Here is a 23,760-nt window from a genome sequence, read left to right as displayed (position 1 = left end):
AAAGATACATTTTATTGTGCTAAGAAATACAAAGCAATTTGTCTTGCCAGATGAGCTTCAGGAGTTATGTTTGTCTAAGGAATGTTGTCTGTGTTTTAAATGAACATATAATTGTTTACCAAAAGCTTGAGAAATGTACTTCAGTGTTTCAGAGGATCATTTGACTTCTGTGCACTAACAGCTGAGTTGTTTTGTGGTATTTACAGATTCTTCTTAACTGTAAATACAACTTGGGGGGTTATAATAAATGTTGGGGGAGAGTTGTAATAAATGACTGATGTCAATAGGAATTCAAGGAAGGCTGGAGCAAGATAGCGTGGGGTGGGGTGGTTATGGATCTATAAGTGAATAAAATATATACTACTGGGACTAGAGTCTGACAAACATTTTTTGCCCTGAAGACCGTCTTCCTTTGAAAAGGAAATTCCTGGGGGGAAAATGTACCAGATGATGAGGACCAACCAGGAGACAAACCAGTAATTCTGTGCTATGGAAGAAAACATGCTGGCTGTCCTTTTGTTAAGGATGTAATTACACTTGTTTTGTTTTTTTTTTATTGTATATTAGATGACCTTACTGCAGTTTTTACCTGTTATAAATAAAGAGACCTTGATGTTTTAAAAAAAACAAAAATCAGTTCTTTGGTGCTCAGCCTTCTTTATAGTCTAACTCTCACATCCATACATGACTACTGGAAAAACCATAGCTTTGATTAGATGGATTTTTGTTGGCAAAGTAATGTCTTTGCTTTTTAATATACTGTCTAGGTTTTTCATAGCTTTTCTTCCAAGGAGCCAGCGCCTTTTAATTTCATGGCTGCAGTCACTGTCCACAGTGTTTTTGGAGCCCAAGTAAACAAAGCCTTTCACTGTTTTCATTGTTTCCCCATCTCTATGCCATGAAGTGATGGGACAAGATGCCATGATCTTTGTATTTTGAATGTTGAGTTTTAGGCCAGCTTTTTCACTCTCCTCTTCTGCCTTTGTCAAGAGGCTCTTTGGTTCCTTTTCACTTTCTGCCATTAAGATGGTGTCATCTGCATATCTGAGGTTATTGATATTTCTCCCTGCAGACTTGATTCCAGCTTGTGATTCATCCAGCCCAGCATTTCACATGATGTACTCTGCATATAAGTTAAATAAGCAGGGTGACAATATACAGCCTTGACATATTCCTCCCCAATTTGGAACCAATGTGTTGTTTCAGGTTTGGTCCTCACTGTTGCTTCTTGACCTGCATACAAGTTTCTCAGGAGGCAGATAAGGTAGTCTGTTATTCCCATGTCTTTAAGAATTTTATACAGTTTGTTGTGATCCACACAGTCAAGGGCTTTCGCACAGTCAATGAAACAGAAGTAGATGTTTTTCTGGAATTCCCTTGCTTTTTCTATGATCCAAAAGCTTCCCAGGTGGCACAATTGGTAAAGAACCACTTGCCAATGCATGAGCTAAGAGGGCCTGGAGTCAAATGTACAAGCTGAGGGATTGGTTTCGGGTAGGACCTGGGGTGGTTTTTCTATGATAATAAGTAGAAAGGTGGAATGTAGACTGTGCTGAGTGGGTAGACGTGCTAGTGGACTGATTCCAATTTCTTTTTTTTTTTTTTTTTTGATTCCAATTTCTAAGTGAAGTAGGAAACACAGTCATCAACTGAGAGTGAGGATTACGGTAGAGGGTTCTGGGGTTTCATCAGAGAGAAGGATATGGAATCACTCTATTAGAAAAGGACAGGGAATCGACCTGAAACACCCAGTCACCGCCCAGAGGATTATGGATGATTTGACTCACATGATCATGTGTTCAGAGCAAGACCATATCAGCCCACACTAGGCACACATGTATTTTCAATGAATAAATGTACAGTCTTTTACAAGTTTATACCAATGACTGTATAAAAAAGAACTTAAGTTGCTTTTTTAATATACACACAGGAGAACGCTGAGTAAAGCAAGGGTTTTAATAATTTAATTGGCAGGAATTTTTTAAAGCAATTTAATTCTCTTAAAAAATATAATAAAGTGCCTTGATTTGTACCTACTTTGCAGGGTGGAAATCTGCAGGATTTTGAAAAAGTTAATTTATGGCTGCACTGGGTCTTGCTGCTGTGTAAGGGCTTTCTCTATCTGTGGTAAGCGGGAGTACTTTCTGGTGGTGGTGCGTGGGCTTCTTGTTGCGATGGCTCCTCTCGTTGTGGGGCACAGCTCTAGGGCTCCCAGGCTCCATAGTAAGGCACTAGGGCGTAGTTGCCCTGTGGCGTGTGGTATATTCATTCCTTGACCAGGGATCGAACCTGTGTCCCCTGCACTGCAATGTAGATTCTTAACCACTGAATCACCGGGGAAGTCCCTCCAGGATTGTCTACTCAGGTCACGATGGGTATGGAAGTAGGTTCAGAAGTAAGAAAACTTTTTGTTGTACAGAAAAGATGTTTTGATCAGAGGGGAGGGTTTCAGAGTTTGAGATCTTTGAATTAAGGTATACCACAGTTTAAAATGTGATAATGCCTCTGATTGGGTGATATCCAGTGGTGATGAGTATTGAAGACGGTGAAAAACTACAAAAATTCTTCCAAAAATTGGATTTAAGAATTTTAGGCATTTATGCTTGGTTTTTCTGTTAGAAAATAACTATAATATTCTGCCAGAGCTTACTAATGCCTTCAATACATATAAAATTATAAGTGGATGTGTAGGTATATATACTTAATCCAAATTTTAAAAACTTGTTTCAGATATACTTAGGTCTTGAAGTGATAAGATTTATTTGCTTTGGTTTTTTTTGAAAACTACATTAAAAGTATTGCTTTTAACTATAGGCACATAATTATAAAGTGCACACATGTTTGATTTAAAAGATACACTAAAATATCCTTTTATTATTTTACATATTGAATTTACACAATCAATTGGAGAAATGGTTCTAAGAAAATAGTGAAATACACAGAGAATAAATAACTAAAAACATTGATTCTGATTTCTTTTCTCTGTGTCCTTAATTTACCACACTACCTTTGATTAAAAAAATGTCCTGATCTTGTGATAGAGAGGCCCAAAAGTGAAAAAAATATGAGTAGTTAATGAATCTGTATGTTCAAAGCAATGCTCAAATTATACTGTTACCTAGTGGATACCATTTTTCTTCATTGAGTGTGACACTGCAGAGTTGGATGTTAATTGCTCCTACAAACGTGGTTTTGCTCTTTACAATAAGCATTAAGACATGTCCTTGGAGCTCTGTGACTTCATCATATACTACCTGAAAAGGGAGAGAATTTTGAAAATATAAATTAGATATGCTTAAATGCATCTTTTAAAAAATATTTCTTTTAACAAAATAATTGCGTCTCATATTTTGTACCTTGGAATGGACAGGTTAATGGTGTTAGAATCTTTCATTTCTAACTCTTAATTCTGAAGAGCTAAAGGTTCTGCTAACATGAAGGAGTTTAATGACAAAGTATTTCTTAAGAAGCTTAAAATTTACTCTGATTCCATTAATAATTGTCTATCCCAAATTTAATAAGGTTGCAAATCATTCTCTAGGAAGAAATTTAAATACTTACCACCTTTTAACTGTCCTTGAATTTATGTGCAGCATGGAGCCTTGAACACTATTTTTCTTTGTTGAAGGCTAATGAGGAAATCAGACCAATCTCCATGATTTCCTTGTGTTAATGTAGTCCAACAATATTTCCTTCTCCATGTGAAGCAGTCATACTATGGTTACTTTAATTTAAAATTGTTTAATATTTAGTTATGAAAATATATGCTCATTAAGTAAAATATGGGGATGAAACAGAAATGAATATAAAAGAACATTTTTATATTTCTACCATTAGGAGATAATTATAGTTAACATTTTGCTGTGCTTTTTGTTTTCTATATATAATCAATTTTTAGATTCTGAGCTATGATTATGTTGTGTGTACAGTTTTGTGTCTTTCTTCTTTTCATTTACTAGTCATGGAACTATTTTTAAGGAGAGAGAGCTATTCAACTGCGATTTATAACATCCAAGAAGTAAGTTACAGGCATTATCACTGTGTTCCTGCAGTGGTAAAGAAACTTTAAAAACTGCAGGATCAAGAAGTTAGTTATACATCATAAAAGGAGGAGATTGCTGTGTATAAACCCAAAGTGGTTGCCAAGGAAACTCCTTATAACACATTTAGAGGAGTCTCATATGATGCTACAAATGTGCTTGCTTTTTATAGTGAAGCTACAAGATAGAAAGAAGTGCTTTATATGCAAAGAAGAATCAGAGGAAACAAATTGAGAGGAAAGCCTTGAATCTTCTAGGAAGCCTGCTCAGTGTGTATGGATGTGATTTCTGGCCATCTTAAGATATCAATGAAATTCCACTAAAGAATTTACCAGCAGCTCTGAGCAGTGATTTATTTATCAAAAAAATAATAATTCAATTAAGGGATATGACATACAATACAGGATGTTGATGCAGTCTATATTATTTCTTGTGACAGCTCCTGGCTACCTACTCTTCTATTATCTTGCTCCCATTCCAGGCAGGAGATTACCTTTTAAATTCTTGTGTGTGCGTACTAAGTCACCTCAGCTGTGTCCGACTCTTTGAGACCCCATGGACTGTAGCCTGCCAGACTCCTCTGTTCATGGGATTCTCAGGGCAGAACTGCTTATTCAAGTTATTCCACTTAAGTTCTTGAGTTCCCCCAGATAGTAAAGGATTTTAAGGGCTGCCTTAAAAATTTCAAAGTCTTACTGATGTAATTCATCTTTAATGGCAAAGAGAAGTCTAACGTGGACTCTGAATCACTCTTATCTCCTGAACACCTATTTTTCCAGGACTTCAGAGTAAGCTCCTTTTCCTCTTCTCTATGGTGGTTATTTTGAACTGTCTAAATTATCCTCCATTTTCCTCCCCACAACACATTCGGCAGATACACTCAATTCCTATTTTACAGAGGAAATAGACAAAGGGCTCTTCAAAGTGTATTAAAAAAAATGGAATAGCTCTGACCATTAGGCTTTTGGAAAATCTGGTTTCAGAACACTGGGAATCTTATAAATTAGTGCTAAAGATGTAACTTTCTAAGAAACATATCTATGATACATATTTATTTAAATCTGTTGTCACTATGACTGCAAGGAGATCCAACCAGTCCATTCTGAAGGAATCAGCCCTGGGATTTCTTTGGAAGGAATGATGCTAAAGCTGAAACTCCAGTTCTTTGGCCACCTCATGCAAAGAGTTGACTCATTAGAAAAGACTCTGATGCTGGGAGGGATTGGGGGCAAGAGAAGAAGGGGACGACAGAGGATGAGATGGCTGGATGGCATCACTGACTCGATGGACGTGAGTCTGAGTGAAGTCCGGGAGTTGGTGATGGACAGGGAGGCCTGGCGTGCTGCGATTCATGGGGTCGCAAAGAGTCGGACACGACTGAGCGACTGATCTGATCAGTTTACATTTACAGTGGGGTTACATCCTGATGGGCTTATAAACCCATGGTAAACTGAACAGATGGCACTAGTGGTAGAACCTGCCTGCCCACACAGGAGACATAAGAGACCCGGGTTCGATCCCTGGGTTGGGAAGATCCCCTGGAGGAGGGCATGGCAACCCACTCCAGTATTCTTGCCTGGGGAAATTCCATGGACAGAGGAGCCTAGCGGGCTACTGTCCATGAGGTTGCAGAGTCGGAGACAACTGAGCAACTGAGCACACATACACTTAACCCGTCGAACATCATAGCTTAGCCTCATCTACCTTAAATGCATTCAGGACACTTACGTCAGCCTACAGTTAGACAAAATCATCTAACACAAAGCCTCTTCTATAACAATGTGTGTATGTCTCATATAATTTATTGGATACAGTACTGAAAGTGAAAAGCAGAATGGCTGGCTGGGTACAAAATGGTTGTGAGAGTATTGGTTGTTTACTCTCATGATTGCGTGACTGACTGAGACTTGTGGCTCATGCCACTGCCCAGCATCAGGAGAGAATATTCTACCACGCACTGATAAGCTGGGAGAAGATCAGAATTTGTACTACAGGTTCTACTGAATGCATACCACTTTTGCACCACTGTAAGTTCAAAAAATTTCAGGTTGAACCAGCCCAAGTTGGGGGCCATCTGAATGAACTTTCTTATTTGAATATGGTGATAATATTTACCTTTTAGTATTGTGAGGAAGAAATGAGAGAATGAATATAATTAGCTTTGGTGCAAAACCTGGTACATAGTAAACACTAATGAATTATAACCAAAAAAGATCCATCAAATACACAAAAAAAGAACAGTCATTTCTTGGTATTTTTGTCTTGAAAAGTGAAACTGTTAGTTGCTCAGTCATGGCCGACTCTTTGTGACCCCATGGACTGTAGCCCACCAGGCTCCTCTGTCCATGGAATTCTCCAGGCAAGAATAGTGGAGTGAGGGCCATTCCCTTCTCCAGGGGATCTTCCCAACTAGGGATCGAACCTGGGTCTCCCTCATTGCAGGCAGATTCTATACCAGCTGAGGCACCAGGGAAGCCCATTTTACCTTAGCTGACAGGAAATAACAGTGGTAGACAAAGTTGAGTCTCCAGCTATTTAGCAAGCAGAATTTCTCTAATATTCAATGCTAGGAATTAATTGCCTTCCTGGTTAAAATGCAAACATTTAAACTCCAAAGTTTATATTACTATGGATTTTTTTCCTATGCTTTATTATGTAAAAGCTATTTTTCTTGAAAGTGACTGTTTTATAACATGTAATCATTGCACATCATAGATGATATATACATATATTCTAATTGCTTTACTTCATCTGTAACATTTTAAAAATAAGCACTTTTTTCTTCATTGCAATGAATAATTAGTGTGTAATGCTAGAGATGTATGCAGATGACTATATTCTTTGAGACTTTTCACCAAATGATTTAATATGTATTCTGCCTTAATATAAAAAGAACCAAAAATACACAGCTCTTTTAATTTCACTTTGTAATACTTTTTACCCATGCTGCTGCTGCTAAGTCACTTCAGTCGTGTCCGACTCTGTGTGACCCCATGGACGGCAGCCGACCAGGCTCCCTGTCCCTGGGATTCTCCAGGCAAGAACACAGGAGTGAGTTGCCATTGCCTTCTCCAATGCATGAAAGTGGAAAGTGAAAGTGAAGTCGCTCAGTTGTGTCCGACTCCTAGCGACCCCATGGACTGCAGCCCACCAGGCTCCTCTGCCCATGGGATTCTCCAGGCAAGAGTACTGGAGTGCGGTGCCATTGAGGCATGTGTCAAGTCTTCACTGCCTTCTGACAAACACTGAATGTGTAAGTTTGAAATTGTTATATCAAGTAGAACACTGTTTAGGGTAATTTAGTATCTACTAACTTATATGCAAGCATTCACTATGTCATTTGACACCAAGTTCTAGTAAACAATTCTAAAGAGTGTTTGAAGGATTGCAAGGGGAGGAAAATAGTATGGAAACCGAATTGTGCTTAGGGCTGGTGAGAGAAGGAGTGAAGAGGTGACTGTGAAAGGGAGAGTTGAAAGCCAGGACTCTGCGGGTAGAACGAGGGAGGGACAGCACAGAAAGTTTAATGGGGTCAGTCAGAGCTTTGGAATCAGGCACTTCTGGGCTTGAAATTTAGTTACCTAACCCTGATCAAAATATCTACCTCAGGGCCTCAGGGTCTTCCTCTACAAAAAGAATTAACATTACTTTATGAGTATGGAATGAGAGGATGCTATAGACAACAATAACCATTGCTTACTGAGTGCATCATTCACCGCGTTCTATGCTAGATATTCATGCACATGCTGGATATTTTAAGGCACGTGAACTACATAGAACATTCTTATTCTGTCCTTTCTAATATCTCCTCTAGGATAATGTCTAAGAAAGGAATATAATGTCAGTTACTAGATACAGGATGGATAAACCACAAGGCCTTACTGTATAGCATAGAGAACTATATTCAATATCCTGTCATAACCAGAATGGGAAAGAATATAAAAAGAATGTCTCTATATGTATAAGTGAGTCTATATGCCCAGTGATTGGCACAACACTGTAAATCAATTCTATTTCAATTAAAAAAAAAAAAAGGAATACAATGTGCAAGATACATGGACTATAACAATATAATTAATTTTTAAAATTGAATCTATTTCTAATGAGTCATTAAAAATGATGGTTCTTTTTTTTACTTTTTATTATTTTAATTGGAGGTTAATTACTTTACAATATTGTATTGGAAAATGATGGTTCTCAACCAGATAACAAAGACAGTAGAGTAGAAAGAGCAGTGGCAGCGGCGTTAGCAGCCCACTCTGCTTCTGAAAGACTTGGAGGGAAGTTCTGGGGGCACTCCGACCACCAGCCCCACCCTGTCCTGAGCCCAGTCGTGTCCACCACAGGGCTCTGTATGTGAGAAGGGTTTTCAGGAAGGCTGCAGGCAGTCCTGTTGGGAACCACTCTGGAGAGCATCAAGGTGACAAACTTGGCCTTGTATCAGAGCTTTAGTATCTGAAGGGTAGATGCTGAAGGGACACTTGGCAGTGGTCCTGACCCAGCCTCTCTCAGGTCTGAGTATTAGGGAGAAAGAGGCTTGTGAATAACACCTCAAAGAACTATTTTCCTGAAAAGCTTTCTGAAGTGATGCAATATGATATTCCCTTTGAATTCCTCTAAGAGGTTTATATAAGAAGGGGAGTGAAGTCATTCTCTCCCACTCCCCAGATCTCTGCCTGGCTTTGGCAGTTTGAGAAATCCCGAAGTCCCTGATATAGCAGCCCTCAGGAAGCAAACGGGAGAAGTTAAATACAAGGTAGATGCCATGTGATAATTACCAGGCTCCTCAGAAAACACAAATGGTTGGCCCTCTGTAGCCATGAGCTCTGCAGTCATTGACTCAATCAACCACGTATCAAAAAATATTCAGGGAAAAATATTTCCAAAGTTCTAGAAAGCAAATTTGAATAGGTTGCCTACCAGCTACTATTTGCATGGCATATACATTGTATCAACTCTTATGAGTCACCTAGAGACAATTTAATGTAAATGGGGGATGTGTATAGGTTATATGCAAATATGCCATTTTATAGAAAGAACTTGGGCACCCGAGAATTTTGGTATGCTCAGGAGTCCCGGAGCTAACCTCCCCTGCGGATACGAAGGGATAAGGACGTCTGTATAAGGTGTTGCTAAGAATGCACAGAAATAATAGAGGGGACTTAGCAAAGAGATGGGGGCCTATAGTATAGTTGAAGGGGAGAGAAAGTAAAACCACAGTTAAAACTGGTACCCTTTTGTGGGATATTTCTTAGAAATATTCTTGTATTGATACAGACACAGCATAATGGGAGAAAAATTAAAATACTGTAGTCTTATATGCTTATTGAATAAAGCAGGTAACAAATTAATAGGTACAATATGATCCCATTTTTGTTAGAGAATGTGTCTGTTGAGAGAAAGAGACATAATTCAGAAAGAATACTTATTAAAATATTAACAAGGACTCCTAAAAAAGATGTCTTTTTCTTCTCATGGCTTTCTAAATTCAACCACTTCCTTGACAAATTTGTTTACATGATGATCGTTACTATTAAGGCAGTCACTTACTCACGCATGAATTCATCTTCCTGCTCATTCGGATTATGTATGAATTGGAGTTTGCTATGCATAGACTTATGGGCTTCCCAGGTGTTGCTAGTGCTAAATAATTCGCCTGCCAATGCAGGAGATTTAAGAGATGTGGGTTTGATCCCTGGGTCAGGAAGATGCCCTGGAGGAGGGCATGGCAACCCACTCCAGTATCTTTGCCTGCAGAATCCCATGGACAGAGGAGCCTGGCAGGCTATGGCCCATAGGGTTGCAAACAGTTGGATGCAACTGAGCATGTACATATATCTCTAGTGGTTGACATCATGGCAAATAATAAAATGTCAAAGTATCTTTCCTTACTAAATTATACATACAGTTGAATATATATAAATGTTTGCTGGTTTTACATTTTTCCACATACACAAAAAGTGTCACTTATGGAATTACCCCAAATATTTAATTCCACAAATCTTTTAAGAAATAGCTAAGTTTCAGTATTGTGCATCGAACCACTGGGACAACCCAGAGGGGTGGTATGGGGAGGGAGGAGGGAGGAGGGTTCAGGATGGGGAACACATGTATACCTGTGGTGGATTCATTTTGATATATGGCAAAACCAATACAATATTGTAAAGTTAAAAAAAAAAAAAAGAAATAGCTAAGTTTCAGAGATACTAAGAAAGATAAAACTTTTTCTTTGTCCTCAAGAAGTTTTCAGTGTACTAAAAGAAAAAAATAATTATGTAGGACTGAACAAGAGATGGTAAATGTGGTATAAGAGTCGGGGAGGAAAGAGTGGTTCACAGAGTCCATATTTGAGGGGAACCTCAAAGTTGGCAGAAAAGGGCAGGAGGGTGAACAGCCTCATGAGCTCAGTCACAGAGGTCACAGGGATTATTCAGGGAGTGACAAGCTGTGTAATGTGACTGGAGAATATGACTAAGTGTGGGGCAGTGGAAGGGCATGAGCAAGCAAATGTTCCTGACTTATTTTTGTTAAAGGTGCTGAAAGGTGCAAAAGACATTAAATGTAGGAAGAATTGCTTTTTCAATAGATGGTGCTGGAATAATTGGCATTCATAGGCAAAAGAAAAGTGAACTTTAACCTAAAATACACACTTTATTCAAAAGTCAACTCAAAATGAATAATGGACTTAGATGTAAAATATAAAACTATAAAATATTTGGGCTTCCCTGGTGGCTCAGAGAGTAAAGTGTCTGCCGGCAATGTAGGAGACCTGGGTTCGATCCCTGGGTCAGGAAGATCCCCTGGAGAAGGAAATGGCAACCCACTCCAGTACTCTTGCCTGGAAAATCCCATGGACAGAGAAGCCTGGTAGACTACAGTCCATGGGATCGCAAAGAGTCGGACACGACTGACTCACTTTCTATGGGAGAAAATCTTTAGAAAGTGCTAGGTGAAGAGTTCTTAGACTTTCCACCAAATATGCAGTCTTATAAGAGAAAAACAACTGATGAATTGGACCTCATCAAGATTAAAAACTTTTACTTGTGAAAGACCCTGAGAAAAGGATGGAAAGTCAAGCTACAGACTTGGAGAAAATATTTGCAAACCACATATCTGACAAAGGTTATTGATAATATATAAAGAATCTCAAAAGTCAATAGTAAACATAAGTAAAAATGTAGACTCTCTAATTAGAAAATGAACAAAGACACACAGACATATTTCACCAAAGAAGATATGTAGATAGTAAATAAGCACATGAAAAGAAATTTGCATCATTAGCTACTGCTGCTGCTACTGCTAAGTCGCTTCAGTCGTGTCCGATTCTGTGCGACCCCATAGACGGCAGCCCACCAGGCTCCTCCGTCCATGGGATTTTCCAGGCAAGAGTACTGGAGTGGGGTGACATTCCTTCTCTGATCATTAGCTACTAGATACATGCAAATTTAAACCACAGTGAGCTATCACTCATTACTTGTCAAATGAACTAAAATTAAAAAGTGATATTTTTATTTGATAAAATAAAAATGATACCAAATGCTGGCAGAGATGCAGCGAAACTAGCACAAATATTGCATTGGGAGTGTAAAATGGTGTGGAAAAAGAGTATGACAATTTCTTTGGAAAACTATACGCTGGGACGACCCAGAGGGATGGTGAGGGGAGGGAGGACGGAGGAGGGTTCAGGATGGGGAACACATGTATACCTGTGGCAGATTCATTTTGATATATGGCAAAACCAATACAATATTGTAAAGTTAAATAAAATAAAATTAAAAAAAAAGAAAAAACTATATGTGGCATTACCATATACCCCTGTAATTACATCTTGAGCATCTCTCTTAGAGAAATTACAACTTATATTTACATGAAAATCTATACATCAGTGTTCAGAACAGCTTTGTACTGCAGTAGTCCCCAGTCAGAAACAACCCAAATGTCCTTTAATTGGTAAATAATTAAACTTTCATACCTCCCTGCCGTGACTACTACTCAGCAGCGAAAACAAACTGTTGATACATGCAGCTACTTGGATGGATCTCTCGTGAGATGTATAGTAAAAGAAAAAAGCCAACCTCAAAATGTTACAAACTGTATGATTCCATTTATATAACATTTGAAATGACAAAATTATAGAGATAGTGAATACATTAAGCGTTGCCAGAGTTGGGCATGGACTGTTAGAGTGGGAAGAGTGACTGTGGCTTTACTCCGACAGCACCAGGAATCATTGTAATGGAATGGTCTAGACCTTGGTTGATTGTGGTGATCACACAAACCTATACATGTGATATAAATGTACAGAACTAAATATATGCATACATAAGAACACGTGTAAAACGAGAAATCCTAATAAGGTCAGTGAATTGTACCAATGTTAATTTCCTGATTATGATATTGTCAATAGTCAGGCAAAGTGTTACCATTTTAGGAAAAGTGGTTGAAGGGTATTTGAATTCTCTCTATATTGTTTCTTCTAACTGCTTGTGAATCTACGATTATCTCAAAACAAAAAAAATTTTAAAGGTATATAAGGATGATACTGCTCCAGAGACAACTTTGGAAAATTACTGAGTCAAATTTGAAGGGCTGTGAATGCCACACTTAGGATTTTGGATATTATCCAGTAGGTAGTAAGGAACATTTGGAAAAAGTTATGTAGGAGAGCAATAAAAATGAGTAGTTTTTGACACTTTAGATAGAAATTTGAATGATTTAATTGAAAAGCGCAAGACGGGCAGATAGGAAGCTATTATATTAGCCAAAGTTATGAGGCCTTTCACCAGAGACACAGTTATGGGACACAGAGGAGAAGATGGATTGAAGAGGCAGATGACTGCCCAAGTGAAACTGACAAAACTTGGGGATTAACTGGACTTGTGAGTGAGGAGGAGAGTGATGTCATTAGTATCTTCTGAGATGACAGTGGAGGGAAACCTGGTTTAAAAGGGCCTAGGAGGCATCCTAAAGGGGCTCTTTCTTTTTTAATTGGAGTATAATTGCTTTGGGCTTCCCTGGTGGCTCAGAAAGTAGTGTGGCATCTTTGTCTCTGTCTTGGATAACTTGCTGTTTTGGGAAGCCAGCAGCATGTGGTAAAGAACATCAAGCACACATGTGGCTAACACCTGAGACCTCCTCCAACAACCAGAGAGAAGTGAGGCCAGATGAGCATCTGAGTCAACTCACAAAGGACTCTGGCAGCCCCAGTCAATCCCTGGATCAGGAAGATACCCTGGAGAAAGGAATGGCTATCCATTCCACTACTCTTGCCTGGAGAATTCCATGGATAGAGGAGCCTGGTGGGCTACAGTCCATGGGGTTGCAAAGAGTCGGTCACAACTGAGTCACTAACTGTTAACTTACTTTTGTAATTGCTTTACAATCTTGTGTTGATTTCTGCCGTACAATGTGAATTCAGCTATAAGTATACATATATCCCCTTCATCTTCAGCTTCCCTCCCACCCTCCCTGACATCTCAGGGGCTCTTCAATAATCAGGTAAAAGTACAGGTTTAAAGGGCTCCCCTGGTGGCTTAGTGATAAAGAATCTGCCTGCCATCTGGAGACCTGGGTTCAATCCCTAGGTTGGGAAGATCCCCTGGAGGAGGGCATGGCAAACCAATCCAGTATTCTTTCCTGGAGAATCCCCATGGACAAAGCAGCCTGGTGGGTCCACAGGGTCACAAAGACTCAGACACGACTGAACATGCACACACAGGTTTAGAGCTTAGGAAAGAAGCTAGAGTTTGAGGAAATAATTGAGATGCAAGCTTCAAGTAGGTAATAAATGAAAATCTGTAGATCCATAAGATCATTTTGAGTGTATATATCAAGAAGAGATGAGGTCACATCATGGAACTCCAGTAAATAAATATTTTCAGGGGAAGAATGGCAATGAAGGAAAATGAGAGAGTGGTTAAAGAAAACAAGGGAGTTAAAAGGCAGAGCTCAAGAAGCAAAAGGGAGGTGTCAAGAAAGAGAAAGCAGTTAATAGAGTTGCTGTCTAAGTGCTCAAGAGAGGACAGCCCATTGGATCACTGGACTGAACAATCAGGAGTCTTCTGGTGCCCTTTGAACAAAGCAGCATTGGTCAAGGTAGAATCCATATTGCAAAGGATTAAGTGGTGAGAAGGAGGCGATGAACAGAGAGCAGGAAATATGCCAAGTCTGCTAAAGTGTGGAGGTGATAGCAAGAGAAGAAAAAATTGATGCTTTATAAAAGCTGAGTTGAAGACTTTTTTTTTTAAGATTTTGGAGTTGAGGATCCAGTGGGTAAGATAACCCACTGGAAAGGTAAGCAAAGAATCAAGTGAGCAAGCTACAGAGGAGATGGGAAAGGATGGAATCAAGAGGAAAATGTAGGGTTTGCCGTAGAAAAAAAGAGAGGATCGGATGTTCAGATTGTATACTACAAAGGAATTAGAGAGCTGTATATAATATAAATTAACTTTAATATAATTTGTGCTTTGTACTTATTTTTTTTTTCAGTTTTTCAAAGGAGATTTTATAATGTTTACAATAGATTAGACTATGATAAAGTTATCAGGTAAGGAAAACGAGGGAAAGAAAAGCTTATTAGAGAAAACAAGATGGAGTCAGGGATAATGTTAGGAGGCGAAACAAATGCCATAAAGTCTTGGGCTCTTGCTGTAAGCTAGCCACAATTTGAAAATTGGTTCATAAGCATTTTGAAAGTTGTATTTTCCTATTCCTATAGCATCAAGAACAGTGAGTGGCACACAGTGGCTATTTTGGGAAACATCTTCCCTTTATGAAATAATGCTGCCAATTACTACAGATTTTCCATATTTCATTGTGAAGCTGAAAAATGGTAAGAAAAAATACAAAGTGACTGGACAAGAGATGAATCATACTTACAATCTCATTGTAAGTGGGGTCAGTACATTTTGGAACAGATTTTGTTTTCCTCCTCCGGGCTTCACTGGGATACGGTAAAAGATAAAATTCAACATGTGCGCTGGGCGCGGAGCCATCTGGGAGATGCTGCAGAGAAAAATGGTTATAAATATTAATGTGCGCAGCTATCAAAGAAAACAAATACATGGCTACTAAATATCTAGACCAAAGACAGGATCAAGATTTATTACAGTCACTGTTTACCAGAAAAGAAGAGAACAATCAAAAGAAATACATCACGGCTCCAAAGGAATCCCAAAATACAGTTTAAAGGAGTAAAACAGTCCATCTTAAATTAAGCACTGTTTCAGAGAGCTACATTTAAAACTCCAGTAAGTATGAGTTACTTTAGTTTTTTGTAGTAAAAATGAAATTTGCATTTTTGACAGAAATGGTCAAGAGATGAATATAAGCCACTGGCTGAGATAGGACCTGAGTGCCTCAGGGGACTGTACACCACTTGAAAATTAAAAAAAAAAAGAAAAAAAATATTTCAAGTTTAACACCTAAAATAAGATGTAGCACTTAATGACATGTATATTGCATAATACCATATTTTCAGATAGAATTTAATTAAAATATCAATTAGACCTACTTACAAGATTTTAAGGTAGTTTTAATAATTTTATTATCTGAGTCAGGTGTCCCCAACCTCTGAGACCTAATGCCTGATGATGTGAGGTAGAGCTGATGTAATAATAATAGAAATAAAGTCCACAATAAATGTGATGTGCATGAATCATCCTAAACCACCCCCCACTCCAGTCCGTGGAAAAACTGTCCTCCATAAAACCAGTCCTTGGTGCCAAAAATGTTGGGGAGCACTGATCTAAATTATCCTAAAATATATTGGATGATCCTTTTAAAATTGTGTTCTGTGGCGCTCCCAAAGTTGCGTGAGTTCCGGCCTGATTGGTGGATCAATGCTCTCCAGCCTTCCTCCCCCCAAACTTCCCCAACGGCTTCAGAACGTCTCCCTTTTTCAACCTTTTTTCTTATGAATATTTTTATTTCTTAATAAATTTGAAGACAGAGTATACTTTTAAAAGTTTGGAAACAACTGTACTTCAGAGAAATGGGTTCTATCTTTGTAACCAAATGGAGAGAAAATTGTACTAAAAGCTGTGCCTATCTCGCTTGATAAAATGAGAAATGTTTGTGTAATTTACATTTAAAATGGATGATTTGAAAGTCACAATTGAGGAGTTTAAATGCTTATCTTGGTGAATACATCCTAACTACTAAATCAGTAGTTTTCAACCAATTCTGTGAATGACAGTGACAATCACACATGAACATCCAGTGCCATCCCCAAGGTCATTAGCTTGAATTTTACATCGTTCTTTGGCAGTTAGAGAAGCATATTGGAAAGGAAGGAGAGTAAGGAAATGTGATATACATTATTATAGGACTAACTTCTATTCTGTTCTAATTTACATAGTAAAAATCATGTCATCAGGAGAATCTGGGTCTTTATTATTATTCACAAATTAGATAAAATACATCTGGACACATGCACATGTCCAAATGCTAAGATCATCAAAACTGCTGCTTTGGATGGTGCTCAAGGTACCTTGCTCCACTCAAAACCCTCCCCCAGGAGGAGCTCTGGAATTTGTCAATGACACAATGGACTTTTCTGTGACACAGAAAAACATTGCTATTAATATTTGAGAGAGCTGATTTTGTGTGTGTGTGAGAGACAGAGAAAGAGAGAGAGAAATGAAGGCAGTAAAGTGTTTCTGCTCTGTGTAATTGTCTCTCTTTCCTACCACGGGGCTTGAGCATTCCATACCTATAATCACTGTATGTGTCATCTTAGTGGTGACATCTTAGAATTGTGGTTCTGGGAGGGGTTTTTTGGTTGCAGTCTGGGCCCCCAAATTTCTCAACCGTGTGGCTTTTGGTAGATAACTTCTCTGTGGATCGGTTTCCTAACCTCTTAAATGGAGATAAAGGTGGTGTTGATCTCAAAGCATTCAAAAGATTAAATAAAATAAACCATGTAATGTGAGTATAGTGCCTGAAAGAGTAAGATCCAATATATGCTTCCTACTATTTTTATTTTCTATAAATTGAATAAGAATACACTATATGCACTGATTGGACTAGATAGCCCTAATGTACTCTGACATTTGAGAGCAGGATTTCTCAACATTGACACTATTGGCATTTGGGGCCAAGTGAGTCTTTGTTGTAGGGAGCTGTTGTGTGCACAGAGGATACTTTAACAGCATCACTGACCTTTACCTACCAGCCTGCAGCAATACCATCCTGCTAGTTGTGACAGCAAAGATGTCCCCAGACATTGTTAAATGACCCCTGGGGGGCAAAGCTGACCCCAATTGAAAACCACTGATATTGATGACTCCCAAATTGGAATCTGTAATTCAGCCTTCAGATTCCAGTCTAGTGACCTATGAAGAGCTCTACAAGTAGATTACACTCTAACCAAAATTCATCTTCACTTTCCTCACTACTCCAAAATTGATTTCTTTTTCAGCCTGTTGAAATTGTATTAAATGATACAGTTTCATTTCTCCAGTATCTCCCTTGTCACTGATTTTCAAATCCAAGTATGTACCAAGATCAGCATCCTCCCTTTTTGCTTTAGTTCATCTGCCACCATAGATCTTTATTCCCTACCTTATAATTAGATTTCAGTTCCTTTTTTGTGTCCCAGTCTTCCCACTTCATTCCCTCATTTATTCTGTTTATCACTGTTGTATTTAACCTTCTTGGAAACTGTTTTGACTGTGTCACTTTCCTTCTCAGAACATTTCAAGGATTCCCCACAGAGGGATAAGCTCCCAATCACAGAACAGAAAAAGGATTTTGTATACCAGCTTTCACCAGGCATTTACTAATTAAAGGTTTGGGCTTCTGTTTCCAATTAGTGTCTTTGACAAGATCTTTGAATATCCTATTGTTTTCAGAATAATAGAACAATTTAAGTCAGGGATGCGTTTGATTTGAGCAGCACAGTTAGTCTGTCCTTAGCAGCTGTAAATATGCAGACATGGATTTCTCAAGTCTTTAAGAAAATTCTTTTTCCCCCTAAATAATACACCTAGAATGCAGGAGACCCTGGTTTGATTCCTGGATAGGGAAGATCCGCTGGAGAAGGGATAGGCCACCCACTCCAGTATTTTGGGGCTTCCCTTGTGGCTCAGCTGGTAAAGAATCCACCTGCAATGTGAGAGACCTGGGTTCCATTCCTGGATTGGGAAGATCTCCTGGAGCAGGGAAAGGCTACCCACTCCAGTATTCTGGCCTGGAGAATTCCATGGACTGTATAGTCCATGGGGTTGCAAAGAGACGGACATGACCGAGCAACTTTCACTTTCACTTTTTTCCCGTAGCAGCTGTCTTATCAACACTTTTCCCTTGCTCCTCTTACTGGGACTGTAACCTGCCCCTTAAAGATCTCATCTGATATGTTAAAGAAATCACTAGGTGTCTTTTCATCAACACTTCTCATTTCACCCTTATGTTTATATGAACTAAATTTTTATTTTAAAATGACTAAATAACTCCTACTTGTCTGTCTTACCCCAGGATTGTATTCTGGTTGTGTTTTAGACCTTCACAAAGACTTAACACTTTGAAGAGTGATAAGGCTTGGGGTTAGAGTTTAGTCTGAGGTTCAGTCTAAACAATGAGAAGTTTCCTTGTATCACCCAGAGGACGTTCTTATTCATGGTGGGCTAAGGTCAAGGAACACTACCACAGTCTTCTAGAATTCTGCCTGATGTTCTTACTGTGCTCAGAAGATGATGTGAAGTCATCCAAATTTCATTTTGTTGCCTAGACCAATTCTGAATTTTTATATTCTAGATTTCCCATTAAACTGCTTATTATTTTTCAAAGTTCAATAAATAGTTTTATATGTGTGTTAGTTTCCCTATGAGATAAGAAATCATTTAAAAGGAAAATCCATGTCTTCTTGTTCCTCTCTTCCCCTACCCCTGCATTTGCTTTGGATTTTGCTGCATTGGTTATTTTATCCTGCTAACCTAACCCCAACCCTCATTTCCTTCTTCTAAGCGTTCAGTATGTTTCTGAATCACCAATTAAAAATTTTAAATCCTCACTTGAGATTGGGCTTTTCTTTACCTTATTCGTGTCTTTCTTTTCACAGCTGTCTTCCTCAATAGCATTCTTTTCCTTCATAGAAGCTCTAACCCTAACACAGTACTTGGCACTTAGTCAATACTCAAGAAATGAAGCAAAATGAAGTGGAAGTCGCTCAGTTGTGTCTGACTCTTCACGACCCCATGGACTATACAGTCCATGGTATTCTCCAGGCCAGAATACTGGAGTGGGTAGCTGCTCCTTTCTCCAGGGGATTTTCTGAATCCAGGGATCAAACCCAGGTCTCCCTCATTGCGGGCAGATTTTTACCAGCTGAGTGTCCAAATACTCAAGAAGCAGCTATCAAATGACTGAGTAAATAAGCTATATATTTATAGTGCCTGGCTCTTCAAAAGTTATTCATAAATATTTGCTGAATCATTATCTATAATGCAATATAAAAACCAGTTTGTTCCACAGTTTGTTGTGATCCACACAAAGGCTTTTGCGTCATCAAGAAAACAAGTAGATTTTTTCTGGAATTCCCTTGTTTTCTCTATGATCCAACCAACGAATGTTGGCAATTTGATCTCCGATTCCTCTGCCTTTTCTAAGCCCAGCTTGTATACCTGGAAGCTCTTGACTTAAGTATTGCTGAAGCCTAGCTTGAAGGATTTTGAGCATAACCTTACTAGGATGGGAAGTGAGCACAACTGACTGGTAATTTGAACATTCTTTAGGACTGCCCTTTTTTGGAATTGGGATGAAAACTGACCTTTTCCAGAGGATGATATCATTGGATAGCATCACTGATTCAATGGACATGAACTTGGGTGAACTCCAGGAGATGGTAAGGGACAGGGAGGTCTGGCCTGCAGTCCATGAGGTTGTAAAGTCAGACATGACTTAGCAACTGAACAACAACATAAAAACCAGAAGTCTTCCTAACTTCCTAAGATATAAGTAGTTTCTGTTACCTACTGCAACATTTCTTACTGTGCTGCTAAGTTGCTTCAGTCATGTTCGACTCTGTGCAACCCCATAGACGGCAGCCCACTAGGCTCCTCTGTCCCTGGGATTCTCCAGGCAAGAACACTGTAGTGGGTTTCCATTTCCTTCTCCAATGCATGAAAGTGAAAAGTGAAAGTGAAGTCGCTCAGTAGTGCCCGACTCCCAACGACCCCATGGACTGCAGCCCACCAGGCTCCTCCATCCATGGGATTCTCCAGGCAAGAGTACTGTAACCAAGCAATAAAAAGCCCACTGAATGGACTTAAGAGTCTGTCATAAACAGTGAAGTAAGTCAGAGAAAGGAAAACAATATTGTATATTAACATGTGTGCATATGTGTGGAATCCAGGAAAATGGTATGGATGAACCTATTTGGAAGGCAGAGATAGAGACACAGACATAGGGAATGGATGTGTGGACACAGGGGACGAGGTGGTGGGCTGAATTGGGAGACTGGGATTGACATGTGTGCTGCCAAGTGTAAAACAGATAGCTATTGGGAAGCAGCTATATAGCACAGGGAGCTCTGCTCCATGCTCTATGATGACATAGAGGGGTGGGATGGTGGGTTGGGAGGGAGGTCCAATATAGAGGGGATATGTGAATATTTTTAGCTCTTCCTTGAGGGTCCCTTGAACTGCAAGGAGATCAAACTAGTCAATCCTAAAGGAAATCAATCCTGAATATTCACTGGAGGGACTGATGCTGAGGCTGAAGCTCCAATAATTTGGCCACCTGATGTGAAGAGCCGACTCATTAGAAAAGACCCTGATGCTGAGAGAGACTGAAGGCGGGAGGAGAAGGGGACGACAGAGGATGAGATGGTTGGATGGCATCACTGATTCAATGGACAGGAGTTTGACCAAACTCCAGGAAGCCTGGCATGCTGCTGTCCATGGGGTCGCAAAGAGTTGGACATGACTGAGCGACTGAACAACATAACTGATTCACTTGGTTGTTCAGCAGAAATTAACACAACACTATAAAGAAACTATCCCAGTTAAAAAAAGAGAAAAAAAGCCGACTGCAGGGTAAAATAGATGTATCTTGGGGTCTGCTTCCCAGGTCTGTCCTAGGTGTTTACCCTGAACGCAAAGCTGTCTGAAGGCAAGCTGTCTGAAGGCATCTCTCTGCTAGAGCTGATCTTTTCATGCACACCGCTGCATCAGGAACTTATGTGTTAAGGTCTGTTTGTTACGTTCAGTATCTTAATGTAGCCGCTCAGTTGGCTATATCCCGACCCAGGGATGGAACCCAGGTCTCCCGCATTGCAGGCAGATTCTTTACCATCTGAATAGTCTCTTAATGCGTCACTTCAAAAACTTTGACTTCATCTAATCTCTCAGATCCTGTTAGACAATTAGATCCTTATGACCCTTTCTTACTCCTTTTTTGCTCCAACTGGAGCTAGACTGTATTTGTAACATAACTACTTGCACTCTGTCTCAGAATGAGTCCTTGGTCACCATTCTTCTCACTCAGAGGCTTGATCTCTAATTGCTGTCCTTTTCCTGAGATCTTGTTTACTCTTCTGTGATAGTCCTCTCAACCCTCCGGACTTTACTAACTCATTAAAAATCTCCTTGACAACAAGCACAGCAGGTTATTTAAGTCTGCTTCTAGGAGCTAATGATTATCCAACAATTTCTTGGGGACCTAATAAATGGCGGAGTGTGAACTAAAGTCATATTTTTGCGCTACATTCCTATGCCCTCTCGCAACCACCAATAAGTTTTCCTCTCCATGTCCTGCTGTGTGGAGTACATGGAAGAAACAGAAAGAGGTACATTCAGTTTAATTGGAGGAGTGCCTTATGGGGGACTTTGTGTGGGGGCAGGGAGATGGCCCCACATTAGCAGCAAGCACTCCCTGCAGAGGAAATAAATATGTCTCACACGTATTTACTATTTTTTCAAATATATGTAGGCGCTTTTGTTAACACAATTTTATTATTTAAAAGCACTGCTGCATTTATAGTAGTTTTAAACACTTTTTGTATTTCTTAGATATATCAGATAGCAAAAGGACTTCAGTGGCATCTGAGAAATCAGAAACTTTTTTGCTTGTTTAAAAAGAGGCTCCTCTAGTTGAAAAGATTAGAAACAAAAGTCTTAGGATACTCTTAGCATTCACTGGTGGAAGAGACTTCTCAACTGAAGAGTGAAATATAGGGGATTCTCGTTTTAAATTAGAAAAATTAATATATATATATATATATATATATAAACATATACATTAGTAAATCTTTATTCACAATGTGTACTTAGTTGCTCAGTCATGTCCTACTCTTTGCACGCCTGTGGACAGAAGCCCATTAGGCTCCTCTGTCCATGGGGATTCTCCAGGCAAGAATACTGGAGTGGTTTGCCATGCCCTCCTCCAGGGGAATTTCCCAACCCAGGGATTGAGCCCATGTCTCCCACATTGCAGGTGGATTCTTTACCATCTGAGCCACCAGGGAAGCCCAGTGCCACCTGGGTAGCCCTGTTAATAGTTAAATATGCCAAATTTCTGTCTTCATTTCTTGCCTTAGGTTGCACACAGCCTTTCAAATGGTTTTCAGTGTTACTTTTGTATTTTTTGTGATCAGTGGATGAAAGTATCTTGAAAATATAATTTATCAGAATTGAAAAATTAGTAAGCAGTAGTAAGTTGGTGTAGAAAGAAAACGAAATATAAACTGTTTGTTAAGTAAATAAAACCATCTTCACATTGTAGGGTATGCCAGCAACTCTTCATATGAGTATATGAAAAAAGACTTTTATCTTTCATACACAGTAATAATAATAAGAGCTACCACATTGTGAATATTTAGTTCATTTAAAGCACTCTCTTAAAATAATCGTTGAGCTGGTATTGTCTTTATTTTATTCAAGATTTTTCAATGTACGGGCTATGCTTTTATCCACTATCTTGTAAGGTCTCTACAGAGAATGCAAAGGAAACTGACAGATTCAAATTAAGAGCACTTCTAGATCAAATTTTCTTAGTTATGTGATGAAGGTACATGGTTTAAAAATATCAGACTCTTTGGAAGTGTCTGTAGATTAATTCAAAGTTTAATTGTATTTAATAGGTTATTATCTTTTTGATGAATAATTTATGAGAATTTTCCATCAAGTTTTTTTTTTTTTTTTAACTTAAATGTTTCCAATCATAGGGTAGTATAGGCATTTGTAGAATTCAACTGACAACGATTAAAACAAGATAGGACTATCAAAACCTGAGGTCTATGCCAGAAACAAAACAATGTAATAAAAAAGTATTTCCCTCATTTATGTGCCTGCCAAATGGCAATTTTGAAATTCAGGCTGGCCATCATGAAGAGGGTGTTTTTATAAAATGACAATGTACAATAAAAGTACAGGAGTACAATAAAAATGCTTGTGATGTATGGTTTGCTGTATGCCTCAAAGAAATGGTGGAATGGTTTTTCCAGTCTTTGTGTTAATTTGTGTAGAATGGGATGATTTCAGGTCTTCGTGAATTCAATTCGAATGGTCTTCTGCTTCATTTCACATCAATTTAAGCCTTAAATAGAGCTTATCATCAATAGGTGATTTCCAATAATTAAAAAAAAAATCAAACTACCATATGTCTAGCACTTTGGATGTTCTGAGAGAGGACACAGAAAAGTGATCAAAATAGTTTCTGCCTTCAAAGCAATAACAAACTCATTGGCATGATCATCTTGTATCATATATATATATATATATAT

At 38.8% G+C, this 23,760-nt stretch overlaps 1 protein-coding gene across 1 annotated transcript in view; it reads right to left on the bottom strand.

The window, feature by feature from the left end:
• Positions 1–1,958: 1,958 nt before the first annotated feature.
• The window catches only part of LOC105000191 (phosphatidylinositol 4-phosphate 3-kinase C2 domain-containing subunit gamma-like), a 128,733-nt gene continuing 106,931 nt past the window's right edge, over positions 1,959–23,760 (bottom strand). Inside the window, exons 8-9 of the mRNA XM_010855917.1 lie at positions 14,919–15,044; positions 1,959–3,254 (exon numbers count right to left, since the gene is read on the bottom strand). Of these exons, the coding sequence (XP_010854219.1) occupies positions 3,102–3,254; positions 14,919–15,044 (279 nt within the window). The 3' untranslated portion in view covers positions 1,959–3,101. The remainder of the gene's footprint in view (positions 3,255–14,918; positions 15,045–23,760) is intronic.

This window comes from Bison bison, unplaced genomic scaffold, assembly GCF_000754665.1.
Source record: "Bison bison bison isolate TAMUID 2011002044 unplaced genomic scaffold, Bison_UMD1.0 scf7180017864370, whole genome shotgun sequence".
Taxonomy (NCBI): domain Eukaryota; kingdom Metazoa; phylum Chordata; class Mammalia; order Artiodactyla; family Bovidae; genus Bison; species Bison bison.
The sequence above is the reverse complement of the archived record's forward strand: the minus strand, read 5'-3'. Positions and strand labels throughout refer to the sequence as shown.